The following is a 24,273-nucleotide window of genomic DNA, read 5'->3' on the forward strand; positions in this document are numbered from 1 at the left end:
CGTATCGTTGTGTCAGAAAATGAACCGCATATTCACATCATGAAGGAGACGTTTAACAGAGACATCTTGGATGCGGCATTTGATTAATGCTGTATGGGCAAGGCATGATTAATCGCACCCAGAGCTTCCGGAGCCATTACCAGGCAGTAAACTCCTTCAATCCCAAATGAAACAATACTACAGTACTTACTATAGAATTCTGTAGTATAGTGTAGAATATTATACTAAACGATGTAGTGTCACTTGATCGTGTATAGTACTTACTATAGAATGTTGTAGTATACTGCAGAATACTATAATAAATACTACAGTTTTATCTGAAAAGAAACACTGTAGTAAATATTTGAGTAATGTCTACAGTATATATGCAAATACTAGTGTATTTAATTTGCATATAACCTGCCCAATCCCCTCCCCAAAATCCCAATTTGTGCCACCCATAAGTGAGAAACCTACATGCCAAATACAGACCATATATTGTGTTCCCTACAGGTTATAGAAAAGAGCAGAAGCTCTGAACTCTCTGTTCAGACCACAGTCCTCTCTACCTAAAGGTTGTGGAAAATGTGATCTTTAAGTATTTGTCCAGTAGGTTGCCTCAAGGCGAAAGCCCTCACTCCTATGTCAAAGACAATAAAACAAAAACACTATAGTAAAAAATACATTAATGTCAGCAAAACACTACAGTAAATATTACAGTATAATACAGTCTGTAAAAACAATACTGGAACTACCAGACTAGAGGGGCTAGCTGCTGGAACACTACCAGACTAGAGGGGCTAGCTGCTGGAACACTGTCAGACTAGAGGGGCTATCTGCTGGAACACTACCAGACTAGAGGGGCTAGCTGCTGGAACACTGTCAGACTAGAGGGGCTAGCTGCTGGAACACTGTCAGACTAGAGGGGCTAGCTGCTGGAACACTGTCAGACTAGAGGGGCTAGCTGCTGGAACACTGTCAGACTAGAGGGGCTAGCTGCTGGAACACTGTCAGACTAGAGGGGCTAGCTGCTGGAACACTACCAAACTAGAGGGGCTAGCTGCTGGAACACTGTCAGACTAGAGGGGCTATCTGGTGGAACACTATCAGACTAGAGGGGCTAGCTGCTGGAACACTGTCAGACTAGAGGGGCTAGCTGCTGGAACACTGTCAGACTAGAGGGGCTAGCTGCTGGAACACTGTCAGACTAGAGGGGCTAGCTGCTGGAACACTGTCAGACTAGAGGGGCTAGCTGCTGGAACACTGTCAGACTAGAGGGGCTAGCTGCTGGAACACTATCAGACTAGAGGGGCTAGCTGCTGGAACACTGTCAGACTAGAGGGGCTAGCTGCTGGAACACTGTCAGACTAGAGGGGCTAGCTGCTGGAACACTACCAGACTAGAGGGGCTAGCTGCTGGAACACTATCAGACTAGAGGGGCTAGCTGCTGGAACACTGTCAAACTAGAGGGGCTAGCTGCTGTAACACTGCCAGACTAGAGGGGCTAGCTGCTGGAACACTATCAGACTAGAGGGGCTAGCTGCTGGAACACTGTCAAACTAGAGGGGCTAGCTGCTGGAACACTGTCAGACTAGAGGGGCTATCTGCTGGAACACTATCAGACTAGAGGGGCTAGCTGCTGGAACACTGTCAGACTAGAGGGGCTAGCTGCTGGAACACTGTCAGACTAGAGGGGCTAGCTGCTGGAACACTGTCAGACTAGAGGGGTTAGCTGCTGGAACACTGTCAGACTAGAGGGGGTAGCTGCTGGAACACTGTCAGACTAGAGGGGGTAGCTGCTGGAACACTACCAGACTAGAGGGGCTAGCTGCTGGAACACTACCAGACTAGAGGGGCTAGCTGCTGAAACACTGTCAGACTAGAGGGTCTCTAGGCTGGAACACTGTCAGAGGGAGAGGGACATTCCTTCTCTGATTACTTCGTAACCATCCGTATTTCCAGGCACCATTTTGCTTTTCTTTTGGCCCCATTTGAGTGTTGATAACCTGGTAAATGCAATATTAAACATGCTGTCATTAGGGTGTGGAATTACATTTTCCCTCAGGGGATCATTTATGTTTATTCATTTGATTATAGACTGTGTTACCTACCTACCTACCTAACTAACTAACTAACTAACTAACTAACTAACTAACTAACTAACTAACTAACTAACTAGGTATTTCCATCACATTTCCACTCTAGGCCGTCCCTCACTCCCCCCAGCTTGTATCCGACAGTCTCTTCACCCACCTCAAACTGTTGCATTGCATTTCTATACGTCTCCAGCATGGCTTCTAACGTCTTCTCACACCATCCTTCAAACCTCTTCCCTTATCCTCTTCTGATCATCCACTCATGCCATCCACAGCCCTCCCTGGCGGGTGTAAACTCCACCTAGCAGTCCTCCAACATCCCAGCATGCCTCTCTGTGTGTCTCTGTGAGGGCCAGCGGTGGGGCGTCACCCTTAGTAATGAGCTAACTGTTAACCGCTAGCGTTAACACACACAGTAACCTCAGTGTGGAGGCTAACTATTAGCTGCTAGCGCTAACACACACAGTCACCCTTAGTGTGAAGGCTAACTTTTAGCCGCTTGTGCTATCACACGTGGCCATCCTCAGTCTGGCTAACCTTTAGCTGCTAGCCCTAACACACAGTCACATACTTGCTGCTTGGCCCTGGATACACGCCCAAAATAGAAGAGACACTCAGACTCACTCAGCTGTGATGGGAAGGCTAAATCTGGGTTCGGAGTAACATCCCCCCCCCCCGTCCCGCCCCGTCCCTCAATATATCTCTCCCTTTCCCCTCCCTCTGTGTCCTCCCAATCTCCCTCTCTCTCATTGTCTCTCTCCATATCTCTCTCTCTCTCGCTCTATCCATCTATCTCCCGCCCTCTCTCTCTCTCCCCCCCGCCTCTGCGCAGGCCATCTCTCTCTCTCTCTCTCTCTCTCTCTCTCTCTCTCTCTCTCCCGCCCTCTCTCTCTCTCTCCTCCCCGCCTCTGCGCAGGCCATCTCTCTTTCTCTCTCTTTTCTCTGCCTTTCCCCCTCTTTGCCTTTTTACTTGATTACTAAATCACTGCTCAAAGTGCATAAGCAGGGCATCTCTGGCACTGTGTCCAGACCAGCTTCCCATCACCGCTTCCAAGACAAACTCTCCACCCCTCTCCACCCCTTTGCTCCCCTCTCCTCCACTCTCCACCCCTCTCCTCCACTCTCCACCCGTCTCCTCCACTCTCCACCCCTCTCCTCCACTCCACTCTCCTCTCCTCCTCCACTCTCCACCCCTCTTCTCCACTCTCCACCCCTCTCCTCCACTCTCCACCCCTCTCCTCCACTCTCCTCCACTCTCCACCCCTCTCCTCCACTCCACTCTCCTCTCCTCCTCCACTCTCCACCCCTCTCCACCCCTCTCCACCCCTCTCCTCCACTCTCCACCCCTCTCCACCACTCTCTTCCACTCTCCTCCACTCTCCACCCCTATCCTCCCCTCTCCACCCCTCTCCTCCACTCTCCACCCCTCTCCTCCACTCTCCTCCACTCTCCTCCACTCTCCACCCCTCTCCTCCACTCTCCACCCCTCCCCTCCCCTCTCCTCCACTCGCCTCCATTCTCCTCCACTCTACTCTCCTCCACTCCACTCTCCTCTCCTCCTCCACTCTCCACCCCTCTCCTCCACTCTCCACCCCTCTCCTCCCCTCTCCATTCTCCTCTCCTCCACTCTCCATTCTCCTCTCCTCCATTCTCCTCCACTCTCCTCTCCTCCACTCTCCTCTCCCGCCTTTCTCTACATCCCCATCTGCCCGTCTCAACCTCAGCTGAGGCACACCACCAGGCAAACTAACTAACGAGAGACTTCCACAACCATCTGTCGCATTTCTGCGCCCTCCTCTGTCAGCCCCCTCTCCTTCCTCCACCCCCCCACCCCCTGCTTACACCCTCTCATTCTCTCTTCATGCATACTGAAATAGCTGCTGAACCTTTTCCACGGCTCAGATTTCTTTCATCCATCTATGATATAATATATCATTTTAAAAATCGGGGCTACTATTATTTCCTTTAACCAGCAACCGTCCATCTGCATCTCCTGATGCACACACACACACACACACACACACACACACACACACACACACACACACACACACACACACACACACTGATAATAATCAGTAGGAGCTAAAGGTCCTCTGATTATACTGTGAGGATTATCTCAGTAGTGCTAGTAAGAAGACGTCAGCCTGAGCACTGAGACTGGTTCTACGTCCCAAATTGTACCCTATTCCCACTACTTATGATCAGGGATGAAAAAAGTAGTGCAAAAGTAGTGCTCTATAAAGGACATAGGGTGCCATTGGGTACGCAGCCTGTGCTCTGCGTCAGACAGCCAATCTTCTCCCCAGGAGCCCGAGTGGGAAACTGAAATCATTTCTGACTTCATGCTGTGGTGCTTTAACACGTGGGATTGGAGGAAGGGGGCGTGGCTAGCAGCAGAGCTACAACGTAGCTGCGTGTTTGGTTAACAGAGAAAAGGCTTGTGACCCCCACTTGGCCCAGAGGAGGGTAGAGTGAAAAACATCACTGAGAATCCTGTCCTTTAACATCTTATTGATTTTAAGAGCTTATCTATCACAATCAATAACACCCTAGGACGATATGGTATACAGAACCCTCATTAATGACCTCTGGTGTCAAAACTCTGTTTGTAAGCCACATCTGTTGTTTCAGCACCCATGGTTTAGATTATCATGATCAGTGCGATGCCAGATGCCTGTAAAGAAATGCCTGTGGGATGAGTGGGAGAGCTGTGAAGATACATTGAGCGTTAAGCCTCCGTTTTATAGAGCGTCGCTCTGCACGACATACTAATGCGTCCCACCGGATCTGCAATCCAGGAATTCTCTGGTTCCCATGTCACGTGCAGAGGCAAAACGACTGCTCTGTAACCAGGGGAAGCTAAGTACCAACAAGTTGACTTGGTTGACTGGGTGCCAAGCAGGCACACTACTTCATGCCAACATGCAATATCACAGAGCATTACAGCCATGTTAACTTATCAGTAACGTTACTGATACGTTGTAGAGATGTGGCAGTCGAGACGAGGTTGAGGAGGTTGTTGGACCGTTGTGGACATGTTAGGTACAGCAGCCCTTCATCCCATCTTCCCTATAGGCAGGGCTTGGATAGAGGATGGCCATTTGGACTCCCTGTGGGGCCGTGCCAAAACAGATCATTACTGGAGGGCCTGGCACGCACTGACAAAAAAACCCACAAACACACACAGTTACACAGTTACACACACCTTTCTGAACACGTTCTTTATGAACACACACACACACACATAAAATAACAAAAAGAGGAGAAAACGCGGGAGCTGAAAGAGGAGATAAAGACTCAAGTCATTCTGTTATTCTTCCATTTTACTGAGACCCCTCCCTCCCTCTCCAAGTCATTCTGTTATTCTTGTCTTTTACTGAGACCCCTCCCTCTCCAAGTCATTCTGTTATTCTGTTATTCTTTAATTTTACTGAGACCCCTCCTCCCTCCCTCTCCAAGTCATTCTGTTATTCTTGTCTTTTACTGAGACCCCTCCTCCCTCCCTCTCCAAGTCATTCTGTTATTCTTGTCTTTTACTGAGACCCCTCTCTCCCTCTCCAAGTCATTCTGTTATTCTTCCATTTTACTGAGACCCCTCCCTCCCTCTCCAAGTCATTCTGTTATTCTTGTCTTTTACTGAGACCCCTCCCTCCCTCTCCAAGTCATTCTGTTATTCTTGTCTTTTACTGAGACCCCTCCCTCTCCAAGTCATTCTGTTATTCTTGTCTTTTACTGAGACCCCTCCCTCCCTCTCCAAGTCATTCTGTTATTCTTGTCTTTTACTGAGACCCCTCCCTCCATCTCCAAGTCATTCTGTTATTCTTCCATTTTACTGAGACCCCTCCCTCCCTCTCCAAGTCATTCTGTTATTCTTGTCTTTTACTGAGACCCCTCCCTCCATCTCCAAGTCATTCTGTTATTCTTCCATTTTACTGAGACCCCTCCCTCCCTCCCTCTCCAAGTCATTCTGTTATTCTTGTCTTTTACTGAGACCCCTCCCTCCATCTCCAAGTCATTTCTTCTCCACCTCTCCCTTTTACACTCTCTTTTCATCCCTTTGATTGATGTGCTGAATTTGTCTACATGGAGACCATTTGGATGTGTGAATGATTACAAGTAAGGGGACAGGGTCTGAGGGGAGAGGAGGGAGAGAGAATGAGGGAGTGGAGGGGAGGAATAGAGTGAGGGACACATGAAAGGAAAGATGAAACGTGACCTCCCTGACCCCTGGAGCCGAGGACTCTCTCGGCCGCCGCACCAACATAAAAATGCGGGCGCAAGCAGAGCAGGATGTTAATCCCATCCAGGTGTTGTGCCAATTCTGGTTGGCAGGGGGTGCCAGGCCCGGCCTATTGGCACAGCGGGCACAATCCTCCATCTCTAATTGCGATGGTCCTCCTAAGAGGTGCCAGGAGGGCTCTGAGTGGAGGGGAGAGGAGGGCTCTGAGTGGAGGGGCCAGGAGGGCTCTGAGAGGAGGGGCCAGGAGGGCTCTGAGAGGATGGGCCAGGAGGGCTCTGAGTGGAGGGGCCAGGAGGGCTCTGAGAGGATGGGCCAGGAGGGCTCTGAGTGGAGGGGCCAGGAGGGCTCTGAGAGGAGGGGCCAGGAGGGCTCTGAGTGGAGGGGCCAGGAGGGCTCTGAGTGGAGGGGCCAGGAGGGCTCTGAGAGGAGGGGCCAGGAGGGCTCTGAGAGGAGGGGCTCTGAGAGGAGGGGCCAGGAGGGCTCTGAGAGGAGGGCTCTGAGAGGAGGGGCCAGGAGGGCTCTGAGAGGAGGGGCCAGGAGGGCTCTGAGAGGAAGGGCCAGGAGGGCTCTGAGTGGAGAGGCCAGGAGGGCTCTGAGAGGAGGGGCCAGGAGGGCTCTGAGTGGAGGGGCCAGGAAGGCTCTGAGTGGAGGGGCTCTGAGAGGAGGGGCCAGGAGGGCTCTGAGAGGAGGGCTCTGAGAGGAGGGGCCAGGAGGGCTCTGAGAGGAGGGGCCAGGAGGGCTCTGAGAGGAAGGGCCAGGAGGGCTCTGAGTGGAGAGGCCAGGAGGGCTCTGAGAGGAGGGGCCAGGAGGGCTCTGAGTGGAGGGGCCAGGAGGGCTCTGAGTGGAGGGGCCAGGGGGGCTCTGAGTGGAGGGGCCAGGAGGGCTCTGAGAGGAGGGGCCAGGAGGGCTCTGAGAGGATGGGGCCAGGGGGAGGCTGCAGGTGGCAACCGAATGACACAGGGGGCAAGGGGGCGTGCACACACACACAATGGCCTAATCCTGAAATATTGATGCCTGTGGCCATGCCTCATTGAGGTGGTGGTGGTGGTGGGGGGGGGGGGGGGGGGTTTCTTGGCAGATTACCCACCACACAGGAGCCAGAGACGTGTCAAAGGATATCCGATCCCCGCCTCTCGCCTTTCAGACCCTGCTGTTTGTTATTGTGCACATGAATATTATCCATTCACACGGTATGGCCGCCTGTGGTAGCCCAGTGAACGGTGCCCCGATTAGTCCCGCCAGCGGAGCGCCCACTGGCACGAGAGACCGGACATAACAGAGAGAGAAAGAGAGCAGGGCGATGGATGTGTGCAGTCACTTTCTATTGTAATGTGATGTGCTGTGTCGTCCCAGACAGTGGGTGTGAATGGGCTAAGGAGGGAGAGGTTAATAATGAGGCCAGTATTATTACAGGCCCTTCTAATGACATCAATCCCAATGGGATCAAATAAAGGTTTTAATTGCTTTCTCTTCTATTAAGACCCCAGCGTAGCTTAGGTGCCCTTGGCGTGCCTGAATATAAAAGGCATCGGCAGTAAGATTGGGGGCCTTTAGAAGTGAGAGCCAAAAATGTTTTTTTGCAATGATGTTTTTGTAACAAAAGCCCCTATTCATTACAACAGTCCTGGTTTTGTGGGGAATTTGATGATCATATTGAGTATTTGTGATGGTTGTGAGGGATGGCATGTTGATGGAATGTCTCTGTTGATTTCAGGACGGAGTCTGTGGCAGAGAAAATGCTGACCAACTGGTTCACCTTCCTGCTATACAAGTTCCTAAAGGTCAATGTCTGCATACACTTCACTCTGATACATTCTGCTTTGCTCACCCATTCAGCTCCTCTAGCTTCATGTCTGTGAGAGTGTAATATGGTAAAGTGTGTGTGTGTGTGTGTCTGTGTGTCTGTCCGTGGGCGTTTGTCCATGTCTGTGAATGTGTGCGTGTGTTTGTTTGTTTGTGTGGACGTGTCCCCACAAGAATAGTCCCCACAAGAATAGTAAAAAATAGTAACATTTTGTTAGTCCCCACAGGGTAAAATGCTGTTTCTAGGGGGTTTAGGGTTAAGGTTAGAATTAGTATTGGCATTACAATTAGGTTTAGGGTTAGGAAATGGCATTACAATTAGGTTTAGGGTTATGAAATGGCATTACAATTAGGTTTAGGGTTATGAAATGGCATTACAATTAGGTTTAGGGTTATGAAATGGCATTACAATTAGGTTTAGGGTTAGGAAATGGCATTACAATTAGGTTTAGGGTTAGGAAATGGCATTACAATTAGGTTTAGGGTTAGGAAATGGCATTACAATTAGGTTCAGGGTTAGGAAATGGCATTACAATTAGGTTTAGGGTTAGGAAATGGCATTACAATTAGGTTTAGGGTTAGGAAATGGCATTACAATTAGGTTTAGGGTTAGGAAATGGCATTACAATTAGGTTTAGGGTTAGGAAATGGCATTACAATTAGGTTTAGGGTTATGAAATGGCATTACAATTAGGTTTAGGATTAGGAAATCGGGTTCGTGTTAGGGTTAGGGTTAGGAGCTATGGTTAAATTTCTGGTTAAGGTTATATTTTTGACACCAATCTCTGTCTCTGTCTGTCTGTCTGTCTCTCTGTCTCTCTGTCTCTCTGTCTCTCTGTCTGTCTCTCTCTATGTCTCTGTCTCTCACTCTCTGTCTCTGTCTGTCTCTCTCTGTGTCTGTCTGTCTGTCTCTCACCATCCCTCTCTACACAGGAGTGTGCTGGCGAGCCCCTCTTCTCCCTCTTCTGTGCCATCAAGCAGCAGATGGAAAAGGGGCCTATAGACTCTATCACTGGCGAGGCGCGCTACTCGCTCAGCGAGGATAAGCTCATCAGACAGCAAATCGACTACAAGATGCTGGTAAGGGTCTGGGGTAGGAACTGGGCTGGGGTAGGAACTGCATTTTGTGGGGTGGGGAGGGGAAGGAAGGGGTTTTGGACATGGTAACACCCAGCCACCCGCCTCCTTTCACGCCTGACTGGAAGAGGGCTCACTGACCTCACTTTCTTTTAGAGACTGGAACTGACAGAGGGAGGAGGCGAGGAAGAGGGGGGAGGAGGCGAGGAAGAGGGGGGAGGAGGCGAGGAAGAGGGGGAAGGAGGCGAGGAAGGGGGGGGGGGGGCGAGGAAGAGGGGGGAGGAGGCAGGGAAAAGGAGGGAGTGTGTTAGAGATCAGGTAAGGGGGGGGGGGCGAGGAAGAGGGGGGAGGAGGCGAGGAAGAGGGGGAGGAGGCGAGGAAGAGGGGGAGGAGGCCAGGAAGACTGGTTGTTTCCCTGGTCTCTCTTTCTGTTCTACTCTCTGATCACCTTCATTCCTCTCCTCCACCACTGTGACCTGAGCTGACTGAGGGAAGACAAGACACCCAGCCAGGCAGTTTGTTACTACCTCAATGTCTCTGTAAGACAAATCAAACCCTTCCCAGGAAACATACAGTGTGGCTCAGATAGCCTGGAGAGCAATAGAGTTATTTCAGTTGGCCGTGAGAAACAGTATCTCTGTCTCAATCAATCTAGAAGGATTGATGATGGAGTGGCCCTTTTACAACATGTAATTATCTGCTCAACGATAGAGGTCTAGAATTGTACTGGGAACAGCATGGGACCATGAAGTATTTTATTTTCTCTTTCTTATGTAAATGGCCTCCTTCTTTCCCTTGGACCATGTAATTACATCTGGCGAGAGCCTCAATTGCGTAGATGATGATGATGATGATGATGATGGCTGATGTATTCACTGTGAATGATAATAACCGTGCGATAATAATTAGCTTGTTAACCACTCATCGACTCAAGGTAGCCATGCCGTGTCAGACTGGCCCCCCCTGGGAGGCCAGTTTCTCTGAATACCCATTTCTATTACAGGGAAGACTTTCACCAGACTTGACAGGTACAGAATGGCCTCTTTCAAACCTGATATCCAACGACCACGCCATAGTTGAATTATTGTCATCCCACAGAATGTGTCTCCATCTCCAATATAATTATCAGCCGAGACACAGCACACCTGAATCCCATCAACTCCTGATGTGGTTCTCTATTCTATAGAAAAACTACCTGTCCCTGTTCCCTACAGGTGGTGATCTGTACTCCTATTGTAATAGCAGGAGTATAACTCCAAGTCTTGTCCCTGTTCTCTACAGGTGGTGAACTGCATCCACCCGGACAATGAGAAGAGCCCTGAGATCCAGGTGAAGGTGTTGAACTGTGACTCCATCAGCCAGGTGAAGGAAAAGATCCTGGACGCCATATACAAGAACGTTCCCCACTCCCACCGACAGAAAGCCTCTGACATGGACCTAGGTAAGATCCCCGTTCATTAGGGCACTCTGTAGCAAAATGTTATGCAATGGAAAACGGAAACATTCCTTATTGGAAATCCGTTCGGGACCGTTTTGTGCCGGGTGAATACAAGTCTGATCAGTCAATGAGCCCCTTTTTCTACAGCAACCATATACCGGTACAAAACAGCAACCATATACCGGTACAAAACAGCAACCATATACCAGTACAAAACAGCAACCATATACCAGTACAAATGGAGAAAATGTTCCCTGAAGTTGAAAAGGTGAACACCTGGAATTATTATTGCAAATATATATTGTATTTTCTGTTTTTAATTGACGAACATTGAGTTTTCCATCACATGGACAAATCGGTGTTGATGAGTCTTCAGTTATTGAACATGTGGAGGCCATTGTGAGAGTTCTTGTGTTCCTCCACACCAGGGATGTTAAACTCATTCCAGAGGGCTTAGTGTCTTCTGCTTTTTGATTTCTCCTTTCAATTAAGTCTTAGACAACCAGGTGAGGGGAGTTCCTTACTAATTAGTGACCTTAATTCATCACTCTGGTACAAGGGAGGAGCGAGAAACTCGCAGCCACTCGGCCCTCCGTGGAATGAGTTTGACACCTGTGATCTACACCCATTGATTCTCAAGACTTCTTCTTCAAATTACAGTAGTGTTCAGAGAGACTCAACACCAGCCTCCCTGCATAGATCTCAGGAGAGTTGAGTCCAGCAGACCTCTTCTCTGGCTCCTAAGTCTGGTGCTGTGTGATTGTTCTCTTCCCTCTCTGACTCCCCATCGATCCAGCCCTGTTGACCACAATCTGACTCACATGATTGATCAAGTAATCAATGGAGAGGCTCTCAGATCCCCAAACCTCCTCAATCTTGTTTTTTTTTTCTGTGAAACTTTCGAAGAAATCTGCCTTCTTTTCTTTCTCTCCAGCTTTCTCTTCTTCTCTCATTCTTTCTTACTTCCTGTTCTCAGTAGACTGGGTTGTCATTTTCTTCAGTATAACAACACTACCTCAACAACCTTCACTCTGCAGTCTCACAACACTACCTCAATAACCTTCACTACTTCCCCCTCAGCAGTATGACAACACTACCTCAATAACCTTCACTACTTCCCCCTCAGCAGTATGACAACACTACCTCAACAACCTTCACTACTTCCCCCTCTGCAGTATGACAGTACTACCTCAACAACCTTCACTACTTCCCCCTCTGCAGTATGACAACACTACCTCAACAACCTTCACTCTGCAGTCTCACAACACTACCTCGATAACCTTCACTGCTTCCCCCTCAGCAGTATGACAACACTACCTCAATAACCTTCACTACTTCCCCCTCTGCAGTATGACAACACTACCTCAACAACCTTCACTACTTCCCCCTCTGCAGTATGACAACACTACCTCAACAACCTTCACTACTTCCCCCCTCTGCAGTATGACAACACTACCTCAACAACCTTCACTCTGCAGTCTCACAACACTACCTCAACAACCTTCACTACTTCCCCCTCTGCAGTATGACAACACTACCTCAATAACCTTCACTACTTCCCCCTCTGCAGTATGACAACACTACCTCAACAACCTTCACTACTTCCCCCCTCTGCAGTATGACAACACTACCTCAACAACCTTCACTCTGCAGTCTCACAACACTACCTCAACAACCTTCACTACTTCCCCCTCTGCAGTATGACAACACTACCTCAACCTTCACTACTTCCCCCTCTGCAGTATGACAACACTACCTCAACAACCTTCACTGCTTCCCCCTCTGCAGTATGACAACACTACCTCAACAACCTTCACTGCTTCCCCCTCTGCAGTATGACAACACTACCTCAACAACCTTAACCTTCACTGTAGGAGCTCCGATGTTCTAGAATCCCTCCACTCCCCAAAGCCTTTATCTACAACACTGGGCTCCACACAGAGACCTGGGAGGATTGGGATATAGGGGCAATCTCATCTTACTCTGGTTTTCTCCAAATTCATCCTTTCTTTCCTCTCCTTTTTTCCAATTCCCTCTCTCCTCTTCCTTTGGTTTGTTTACTCTGGCCCAACTGGAGACTCAGGTCATTTGCATGTTGATGGAAAGATGTACAGTACAGAGAGAAAACAATAGGAGGCTTTGTGTTTCCTGGAGATTTCTGATGCCAAAGTTGTTCTCCGCACCCCTCCTAGGACGTGTTTCATCATCTGCCCTGTGATTGCTGCTTTGTTGGTCTATTTGTGATTGGAATAGGAGATGACAGTGACCGACGCCAGGCGGGAACAACACCGACACAGTGACACATTCTTATATAAACTCAAATGCGGCAAACAAAAGAATATCACCTCCTTGTTTGTTTTCCACAGTATATTTTATTTTCATTATAATGTGAGGGAATACAGTGGTGGGGTTTCTCTACAGTGGTGAGGGTGGTGGGCTATTTCGTATGTCTTTGGGGTGGCGTATCTGTTGGAGGTGGTGTTGTATCTCGAGTGTGTGCGGTGGTATGGTTTCTCTTGAAGGGTGCTGTGGTTGGATTACTCTTTAGGATGCTTTGGTGGGGTATCTCCTGAGGGTGCAACGGTGTGGTATTTCTAGCTGAGACTGAAAGTCCAGCTGAATGGGGTAGCAGTGGTGTGGTTTCTCCTGCCCTAGCTAGTTCCCAGTAATGACAATAAGAGACAGTTCAGCAGGGGTTTAGCGCTGGTCGATGGTGGAGAGCACTCAGCGTGGGGGCCAGGGGCCCGCCACAGATGAAAGAGGAAGTAGGGACCTTGGCTAGCAGTGGTAATCACATCCATCGATCGAGAGGGCCCAGCGAAGGCCCCCGATCCGCTCTCTATCAAAAAGCAGAGTGGGTGATTAATTTCCCTTCCTTTCTTTTCCCTCTTTCTTCTTGTCCTCCCTCTCGTTCTCTCTTGCTACTAACACTCGTTGTCACACTCGTTCTACTTCTCGGTATCGCTACTTTGTGGCCTGGGAATCTCATGCTGGCCTCAAAGGAAGGATTCCAGGAACTCCAGATCTGTTTCCCTGTAGCCACTCCCCTTCTCTTCCCACCATCCAGACATACATGGCTCCTGCAGAACCAGTGTATATGTGTCGCAGGTTGACATTCACTGTCATGAATCTTGCCCTGGAGGCAGAAATTAGCAATTCTTCACTACACGGGCCATCTAGAAAGTCAAAACTGGCTATATTGTAAAAATAGGTTTAAAATCAGATTTGATGACTTTGTGGCTGTGTCAGTCAGTGACCACTCTACAGAGCTGCCACCAGGGAAAGATTCATGACAATAAATGCCAACCTGCGTGTGTGACATCAAAGGAGTGTACAAAAAGAGAGCGTGACATGGATTCACTATGTGATAGTGATCACTGCATCTTGTGGAAAAGGTCATTCTGAGCAGGCTGGATATAAATCTCTCTTTCTCCCTGTAGTGCCCTAACCTGTCTTTACCTTTGCCCCCTCACAGAGTGGCGCCAGGGCAGAGGTCAGCGTACGATCCTGATGGACGAAGACCTCTCTACCAAGATTGAGAGCGACTGGAAGAGACTCAACATGCTTGCTCACTACCAGGTACACGCATCACTATCTAGAACAGTTAACCCACTGTTCCAAGGCCGTCATTGAAAATAAGAATTTGTTATTAACTGACTTGCCCAGTTAAATAAAGGTGTGTGTGTGTGTGTGTGTGTGTGTGTATATATATATATATATTTTTACATATCTACATTCTGACTTACGACCAGTTATATGCATCACTATCTAGAACACACATATCTATACAACCAGGTACATGCATCACTATCTAGAACACACATATCTATACAACCAGGTACATGCATCACTATCTAGAACACACATATCTATACGACCAGGTACACGCATCACTATCTAGAACACACATATCTATACGACCAGGTACACGCATCACTATCTAGAACACACATATCTATACTACAAGGGACATGCATATCTAGAGGTGGAGTCATACCCATGTTCACTCAGGACAGAGAGGGTAGAAGTATAATTCATTGTATTTCTATAGGGTACACTGATCCGTAATGGAGAAGATTGAAGATAACTCCCAATACGCTGTACAGAAGGGACTGGTGATTTGCTAGTGTACCAACAAAGCCTGTTTGAGACAAGCAAAATGGATGATTGGAATGAACTGTAGTTTGTTTTCCCCTCCAGTGTGTATTTGCAATATCAGAACTAAACTATTCCCTCTCATAGTGTATAATACAGTGTTTCCATGTAAATATTATGCTGCATAGTGTTCAGTTTGAGGTAAACCGATGGTCCAGATTAGGCTCTAACTATTAGAGTATCCACTTCCAGGTAAATACATGTTTGAGATGATTGACTTCCAGGTACTACCATAATGGTACACTAGATAAATTCATATTGCACACTCACTCACAGGTAAACTCACTCCACCTGAGTGTCATTCCATTTCCAGGTAAACTTTTGCAGCTAATCAGCCAGTCAAAATGCTGGCTCAACCTCATAAATGTTTCATCAAATAGATTACCCTCTAAAGGTCTCTTTGCAAAACACACACACACACCACTCACGGCTCTTTTCTCAAATAGACCTCCTGATCTCATCAGACGGAGCCGGAGGGAGATTTGTGTTTTGAGTTTGTTTATTTGTTTAACTGATTCTATCTATACCGCCTGCCTCACCATATCTCCCGCCTCCCTCCTCCCTCCTCCCTCCTCCCTCGCTCCTCCAGCCTTCTGAGTTCAAGAGTCATCAGCAGCTGTCTTTGTTGTCTCTGTTTCCAAACGCCGCCATTCGACAGACAGACAGCACCTTTACCCACTGCCACATGTATTTCCCCCCAAACACTGAAGGAAACAGGAACTCATTAAAAATCAGACTTTGATTAGAACTCTGCAAGTCAGAGTTGACGGTAGGAAAGCACCTAAACTAGTATTACAAGAGTAAAAGTACCAAAGAGACTAGAGAGGCTTCACAAGATGTCTACGCACGCAACCTGACAGTATTGCACACGTGTTGTGTCCGATCATGTTGGTTTAGGTTGTTGACGCGTAGGACTGATGATGCCGTTGGATCAGTCAGGCAGAATGTTTTTCAGAGTCGCGTATCAGTCCGTTTCAATAATGTCTGATGGCCGCAGACAAAGGGAAGGGGAAGAAGAGGCAGAATTCTGTTTTAGCAGGCTTAAAAGCCTCTGCCAAGCTATTGAATGAACACGCACATCCTTTGACAGTTCTAAATGGACTATGTTGATTTCTCCAGCCAATAGACTAATAGACTAATACATGGCACCGAAGAACATGACTGACGTTTTACATTCTCCCAACCAATTGTGCAATTTTGTACATTTTTGTGTATGTTTTGTGTAACTTATTTTTTTACTTATTGTGTATGTTGCTGCTACCGTCTCTTATGGCGGAAAATAACTTCTGGACATCAGAACAGCGATTATTCATCTCGGACTGGAAGAAACTGTTTCCTTTAACGAGTCCGACGAGAAGGAAATCCTGCTTTCACTGGAACAGGCTCAGATCCACGCCTTTTGCATGAAGAAAAGACGCCGGAAAAGGGGATAATGAATATTTTGCACGCCCTATTTTTCAGTTTTTGATTTGTTAAAAAAGTTAGAAATATCCAATAAATGTCGTTCCACTTCATGATTGTGTCCCACTTGTTGTTGATTCTTCACAAAAAAATACAGTTTTATTTCTTTATGTTTGAAGCCTGAAATGTGGCAAAAGGTCGCAAAGTTCAAGGGGGCCGAATACTTTCGCAAGGCACTGTACATATCCCAACCAGAAGCCATGGATTACAGGCAACATTCTCATCTAGCTAAAGGCTAGAGCTGCTGCATTCAAGGAGTGGGAGACCTATCCGGACGCTTATAAGAAATCCTGCTATGCCCTCAGACGAACCATCAAACAAGCAAAGCATCAATACAGGATTAAGATTGAATCCTACTACGAGCTCTGACGCTCGTCGGATGCGGCAGGGCTTGAAACTATTATGGACTACAAAGGGAAACCCAGACGCGAGCTGCCCAGTGACGCGAGCCTACCAGAAGAGCTAAATGCCTTTTATGCTTGCTTCAAGGCAATCAACACTGAAGCATGCACGAGAGCACCAGCTGTTCTGGATGACTGTGTGATAACCCTCTCGGTAGCCGATGTGAACAAAACCTTTAAAGCCGCTGGGCCAAACGGATTACCAGGACGTGTACTCAAAGCATGCGCAGACCAACTGTCAAGTGTCTTCACTGACTTTTTCAACCTCTCCCTGACTGAGTCTGTAATACCTATGTGTTTCAAGTAGACAGCCATAGTCCCTGTGCCCAAGGAAGCAGAGGTAACCTGCCTAAATTATTACCGCCCGTGGCAATCACGTCGGTAGCCATGAAGTGCTTTGAAAGGCTGGTCATGGCTCACATCAACAGCATCCTCCAGGACACCCTAGACCCACTCCAATTTGCATACCACCCCAACAGATCCACAGATGATATAATCTCAATCGCATAGTCACTTTGCCCCCACCTAGATGTACATATTACCTCAACTAGCCTTTACCCCTCCACACTGACTCGGTACCAGTGCCCCCTGTAGATAGCCTCCACACTGACTAGGTACCAGTGCCCCCTGTAGATAGCCTCGTTATTCTTATTGTGTTAATTTTTATTATGACTTTTTATTTTAGCCTACTTGGTAAATATTTTCTTCTTCTTGAACTGCACTGATTAGGGGCTTGTAAGTAAGCATTTCAACAGTAAGGTCTACACTAGTTGTATTCGGCGCATGTGGCAAATAAAGTTTGATTTGATTTTGATTTGATGTTCTGAGCAAAAGAGTAAAGTCGGTTTTAGATCTCAAAACAGTCATTAGAGTAAAAACATAAATGGATGTTCAGTTTGAAATCCCCTACAAAGGTAGAAAATATATTGAGTGATTGTTATCTTCAGATGCAGCATCCTTTCATGTAGACACAGTACAATCAGAGTTGATCAGGACCTTAGAAAGTACAATCAGAGTTGATCAGGACCTTAGGCAGTACAATCAGAGTTGATCAGGACCCTAGACAGTACAATCAGAGTTGATCAGGACCTTAGGCAGTACAATCAGAGTTGATCAGGACCCTAGACAGTACAATCAGAGTTGATCAGGACCTTAGACAGTACAATCAGAGTTTATCAGGACCTTAGACAGTACAATCAGAGTTTATCAGGACCTTAGGCAGTACAATCAGAGTTGATCAGGACCCTAGACAGTACAATCAGAGTTGATCAGGACCCTAGACAGTACAATCAGGGTTGATCAGGACCTTAGACAGTACAATCAGAGTTGATCAGGACCTTAGACAGTACAATCAGAGTTGATCAGGACCCTAGACAGTACAATCAGGGTTGATCAGGACCTTAGACAGTACAATCAGAGTTGATCAGGACCCTAGACAGTACAATCAGAGTTGATCAAGACCCTAGACAGTACAATCAGGGTTGATCAGGACCTTAGACAGTACAATCAGGGTTGATCAGGACCCTAGACAGTACAATCAGGGTTGATCAGGACCCTAGACAGTACAATCAGAGTTGATCAGGACCCTAGACAGTACAATCAGGGTTGATCAGGACCCTAGACAGTACAATCAGAGTTGATCAGGACCTTAGACAGTACAATCAGGGTTGATCAGGACCCTAGACAGTACAATCAGAGTTGATCAGGACCCTAGACAGTACAATCAGGGTTGATCAGGACCCTAGACAGTACAATCAGGGTTGATCAGGACCCTAGACAGTACAATCAGGGTTGATCAGGACCCTCCCTATACAGTACAACAATTTTGGTAACTTTCCCAAAATTCCCTGGTTTTCCAAGAAATCCAGGTTGGAGGATTTCTGGATTCCCTCGTCATTTCAAAAATTTTCCAACCAGGATTTCTGGAAAACTGGGGAATTTGGGGAAATTTACAGGAATTTTGCAACCCTAGATGCAATGTTTTTAGTGTTTTAATCTTCTATTGTAGAATTACAGCTTTCGTTCAGACAATAGAATATAATAGAATAGAAAACAGCATTGTCCAAGAAAAGCAAAATGTTCATTCAGAAGAAGTGAACTCTGTTTACTCTATTTCTATAGCTACAGCACACTCATAGGGGGGACCAAAAATACCCAGCAATACACCGTTCAGAAAACATTTGGAAAAGGGCAGTTCTCACACCCGATTATCATTGCTCCTATCCCCCTGTAGGACCAGCAGTGATGACGATCAGTAGAGAGACTATTGCTTTTGTAGTCATGACTTTCTCCCTCCTCTCCGCCTTATTGGCTCTGACCCGGTAACCTGTGACCCCTGTAATAGACTGGGCCTGTCAGAGCACTTCCAGGTCATTACAGAGGATCAGGGCCTGACTGAATAGACACCCCAGAAGTAATCAGCCAAGGGAGGGAGGGTGGATTAAAGGCAGGAAGATGACCAACAAAGGGCAGGCGGTCGTAACGCCATGGCAACTCTCTGTCTGAGCAGAAGAGAGGAGAGGAGTTAAGATCTGATGTGCTCAACTCAGATGTCCATCTGTCTTCACATTCATAGGGAGTTTTACACACTAGAACACATAGTTGGACACACATGCTCAGAACACACACATACAGTATGTCCAGCTCCATTCCAGACATGGACAACATGACACTATTTTAAATATGCAAACACACACAAACCTTCACCTGGACATACACCAGACAAGCCAGTCATATGTACACCTCGCATGAACAGACAGTGACAAACAGACAGACAGACAGACAGACAACCCCATTATGACAAATCCTGCTGATTGGTACATTCCCTTATTGGCAACCGTCCCTCCAGCGAGCCGGAATGATGGACCGGTGGAAATAGGAACGGAGCGACGCTCTCTTGCTCCTTATTGTGTAAATAATGTGGACACCTAAGCCAGCAGCCCTCCAAATGAGCTTTCCGGAGGAGAGGGGGGAGGGTCTGCCTGCCGCATGACGCTTAAATGAAATGTCACGGCGGCGAGTGGGATGTCGTGGGTGTGGTGGTCGAGACAGCGAGGTAGAATGGATTAGAAGCCTGATTGGAAACCGGAATGAGATAATGAAGACAGAAGTTAATTCAGTTTTCAGCTGGGGAGGGGAAGGAGGGGGAAGGCACGGTGCATTCTCCTTGACAAAAAAACAGACTCAGACACTCAAAGCCTGTTAGAGGGAGTGAGGGAGGAGGGAGGAAAGGGAGCGAGGAGGGAGGAGAGTGGGATGTAAGGAGGAAAGGAGGGGGACTGGAAACATCCCGCAGATTCACACTCATCCCACTCCAAAACTTTCCTCTCATCATTTTACCAAACTAACAATAGATGACGTTATATTTGAATGATGTATTACCTAGTGGCGATTATCTACTGTCTACATCAGTCATTTGTTCACTTTGGGTCCAACAGGTCAGTTTATATGACGTAGATTTTGTACAACACCATCGTTAGTGGAAGAGATTACCCACTTATATATTATGAATGTCTTGGTGACCTAGTAAAACATGAATATCATTGATTACTGTCGACTTTGGTCAGACAGATTTCCCCTCTTGACAGCCTCCAGAAGTCCCACGTCTGTCTTGTTATAATGGAATACAGAAATATGGAATATAGAATGGGATCAAAGCGCACTCTGAATGGAATTAGACTCTGCTAACTGTCATCCTAATGGGTTGTTATGAATACAGCACAGACCCATTCACCCTCCTAGATATAGAGGAACTATTCTAATTCTATTTCTATGCCCCCTATGTACAGTTAGCATAGAACCCATTCACCTTTGGTTGAAACTAATGTTTCAATGCCCTTTCTGCTCAAATAAAAGTAGTCACTGTACTGTAAGTCACTTTGGATAAAGCATCTGCTAAGTAGCATATATTAATATGCATATATTATATTATTTACTGTAGGGAGAATCACATTGTAACCCTGAGCATTGCTCTGATATATGATCTGGCCATCCCATCAGTTTAATGAGAGCAACAGTCTCTCTTCTCCTCCTCCTCTTCCTAAACCACCCAGACCCAACTGTCATCTCACATCCCATCCCACCTCTCCTCCTCCCTCCCAATATTACAACCCCAAACACACACACACACCATTATATAAACTAAAAAACATGTAGGATTACTGCTTAGGGACCATGTTGTATAGTTAGAGGGGGGTAGTTGGATCCCTGTGGAATCTCCCTGGAGCCTCCCATGGGTGTCGCCTGTCATGATACTAAGACATTATACACCAGGAGCGGGTTGGGGAGTGGGTGAAATAATGCTATGATGTAATAATAACCCCAAACACACACCTGAGACCCTTAGCCCTGCACCCCTATTCCCCATACACACTCTATTAAAGAGATCACTTCTTCAATTAACCCTGCCTCAGCCGGCGGGGCTCGCTGGTGAAATTATGCAGAGTGTGTGTTTGTGTATATGTACGTGTGTTTGTGCACGGCTGGGATCAGCCCCTCTCCCAGTTGTGTTAATTTAATCAATTTCTGTTGTGTTGAAAAGTAGGAGCCCATCTCTCTTTCTCTGTCATTCTCTCTCTCTCACACACACACACACACACTCCCCCCTCGCCCCAGAAGAGGGGTATTGTTGAAATGGAAGGCTGAGACGTCCCATCTCACACATAGTGATATACATCGCACCCGTTCACTACCACTAATCATATGTGTATGGGCTGATTAGATCACACAGGCTAATCACAAAGGCTTCCTGAGCATCCAATCATAGCTGTTATAGATGGAGGATAAACACATGATGACGTGTGGATAGTGATTTGTATGGTGATCCAGGGTTTAGTGGCTGAGTGCCACATCTCTCTTCATTGGGGATTGTTATGTATTCAGAATGCACTTGGCAGAATCAGAATGCACTCATTGAGGATGGTGATTAGTCATTCTGCTCTCTTTCTGCGCTCTCTCGCTCTCTCTCTCTCTCGCTCTCTCTCGCTCTCGCTCTCTCTTTCTGCTCTCTCTCTCTCTCTCGCTCTCTCTCGTTCTCTGCAGGTGCCTGATAACTCTGTGATGGCCTTGGTCCCCAAGCAGGTGACGGCCTACAACTCGGTCAACAACTCAACTGTGTCCAGAACCTCAGCCAGTAAATACGGTATGGATAACATGTGTGTGTGTGTGTGTGTGTGTGTGTGTGTGTGTGTGTGTGTAGGAGAGAGGAGTACATTTCCGGCACATTTCCAGATTTCTCTGCTGGATAGGATTGTCCTCCTGGAACTAAAACAATTATGCCCCCCCCCCCCCCCCCCCCCCCCCCCCCCCTCCATCTCCCAGCAGTCTGTGTGCCTGAGAGTTAAACAGGAAGAACTGTGTCCTTCTAATCGGAGTGGGATCCATAGTCAGAGTCAGCACACACACACACACTTACATGCACACACAAACACACAACAGCACACACACAGACGTTCTCACCTACACACACACTGGGTATTCCCTGTTGCGAATGCACAAGCTCCATTGCCAGGATTTTAATTAAAAAACGTGGCTAAACAGCACCTTCTCCCTCTAAACCTTCACCACAGAAACCAACACAGACTTCTCCTGCACACACTGTTCATCCCTCAAACTAACTGAGCTCCATATGTCACTAACAGATGTAAAGGCTCTGTTAACAATACCTGAACACATAGTAAAGTATTCCATACATTAGCCACTATTAGCAATACCTGAACACATAGTAAAGTCTTCCATACATTAGCCACTATTAGCAATACCTGAACACATAGTAAAGTCGTCCATACATTAGCCACTATTAGCAATACCTGAACACATAGTAAAGTCTTCCATACATTAGCCACTATTAGCAATACCTGAACACATAGTAAAGTCTTCTATACATTAGCCACTATGTGCTGTTACACCTTAGTAATAGTGACAAATCCCCAGAGGAGAAGAGGGACAGAACTGAGCCCAGGAGACAGGATAACAAGATTAGAGAGCAGGGAATTTAACAGACTAACAAAGAGAGAACAAAGAGAGGGAAGAGAAGAAAGAGTGCATTTGCAGTTTGCACTTTCCTCCCCCCTGGGACTGGAGACAGAAACTGTGTCCCAAATGGCACCCTACTCCCTATATAGTGCACTACTTTGGACCAGAGCCCCATGGGGAATATGATGAACTACATGGGGAATAGCGTACCATTTGGGCTGCAGACAGACAGTGTCCCATCTAGCAGTGACTGTCTTGGTCCGGCCCTGTGTTCTCTTGAACCTGAGAAGAAGCCATCAAATCAAACCCTGATCAAAGGCAGCGCTGCCCGGACTCAAACACTCCAGACACATCAAATGACCACTTTATTAGCCAGCTAGCACCTCATCTCCATACGCCATCTCACCGCCTCGCCTCCGTTCCTCCACTCAAATTAGACCAAAGAAAAAGGAGGGTGAGTGTGAAAGAGAAAGAGAGGGAACAGGATGGAGATAGAGAGAGAGATGGAGGAAGACAGAATGTCACACATCTCTTCACTTAGTTGGGGAATTGACTTCAAACGATGCCAGAGCCACTTGAGACATGGAGGGGGGGGGGGGGGGGGGACTTTGAACTGGACTGATCACAATGGAGAGGCACTGAGGAGAAGAGAGGATGATTCTAATGGAGCCAAAGGAGAGGGGGAGAGGGAGGGAGAAAGTTAGTGAGAGAAAATGAGGAAGGTGGAGAGAGGAGGAGGGATGATGAAGAAGAAGAGGGGTAAAGAGAAAGATGAAGAGGAACAGGGAGGGAGAAAGATGAAGAGGAAGTAGGGGAGAGAGGGATGGAAGGAGAAGGCAGAAAGTTAGTGAGTGAGATGAAGCGCGCGGGAAAGGGATTTAGAGAGAAAGAGAGGGAGAGAAAGAGAGGGAGAGAAAGAGAAAGAGAGGGGGATGGAAGGAGAAGGCAGAAAGTGATGGGGAGAGAGAGAGAGAGAGAGAGAGCTTCCTTTCTTAATCAAAACTCCTGTGTGATATGTCAGTATGGTAGTATTTCAGGACTGTGTGTGTGTGGAGCGCTCCTTCTAGGAACTCCTTCCACTCCACCGAACGTGTCATCACGCCCTATTACACCAGCACACTCAATAACACTCTGGGAGACACCCACCACTTTATTATTACACACACACGCGCACACACACACGCTCACACACACGCGCACACACACACACGCACACACACACACACGCTCACACACACGCGCACACACACACGCACGCGCACACACACACGCACACTCACACACACGCATGCTCACACACGCATGCGCACACACACACGCACACTCACGCACGCTCACACATGCACACACACTCCAATCATTCCAAGTCAGTCAAGTTCCAGGAGTCAATATGCACACACACACTTTACCTGCTTTCTCTCTCTAGTACTTTACCCCTCCCTCTCCTCTCCTTTCTTCCTCTCTCCCTCCATCATTCACTCTTCCTCCATCATTCACTCTTCCTGCATTTCTCTCTGGAAGGACAAATTGATTTCTGCAGCATCTGCCTTGGCAAAAACACACTTTATTTCACCGTCCTCTCCCTCGACCAACAGTCCTACTGATCAATTATTTTCAGACTGTGTAAACATTCATCGAGCCGGAGTG

At 47.4% G+C, this 24,273-nt stretch overlaps 1 protein-coding gene across 2 annotated transcripts in view; it reads left to right on the top strand.

The window, feature by feature from the left end:
* The window catches only part of LOC110506716 (plexin-A4), a 488,023-nt gene that overhangs the window by 423,665 nt on the left and 40,085 nt on the right, over positions 1 to 24,273 (top strand). For both annotated transcript variants that reach the window (XM_036945082.1, XM_036945083.1), the window contains exons 23-27: positions 8,033 to 8,099; positions 9,055 to 9,201; positions 10,480 to 10,639; positions 14,112 to 14,215; positions 21,694 to 21,793. In XM_036945082.1, the coding sequence (XP_036800977.1) occupies positions 8,033 to 8,099; positions 9,055 to 9,201; positions 10,480 to 10,639; positions 14,112 to 14,215; positions 21,694 to 21,793 (578 nt within the window). The remainder of the gene's footprint in view (positions 1 to 8,032; positions 8,100 to 9,054; positions 9,202 to 10,479; positions 10,640 to 14,111; positions 14,216 to 21,693; positions 21,794 to 24,273) is intronic.

This window comes from Oncorhynchus mykiss, chromosome 15, assembly GCF_013265735.2.
Source record: "Oncorhynchus mykiss isolate Arlee chromosome 15, USDA_OmykA_1.1, whole genome shotgun sequence".
Taxonomy (NCBI): domain Eukaryota; kingdom Metazoa; phylum Chordata; class Actinopteri; order Salmoniformes; family Salmonidae; genus Oncorhynchus; species Oncorhynchus mykiss.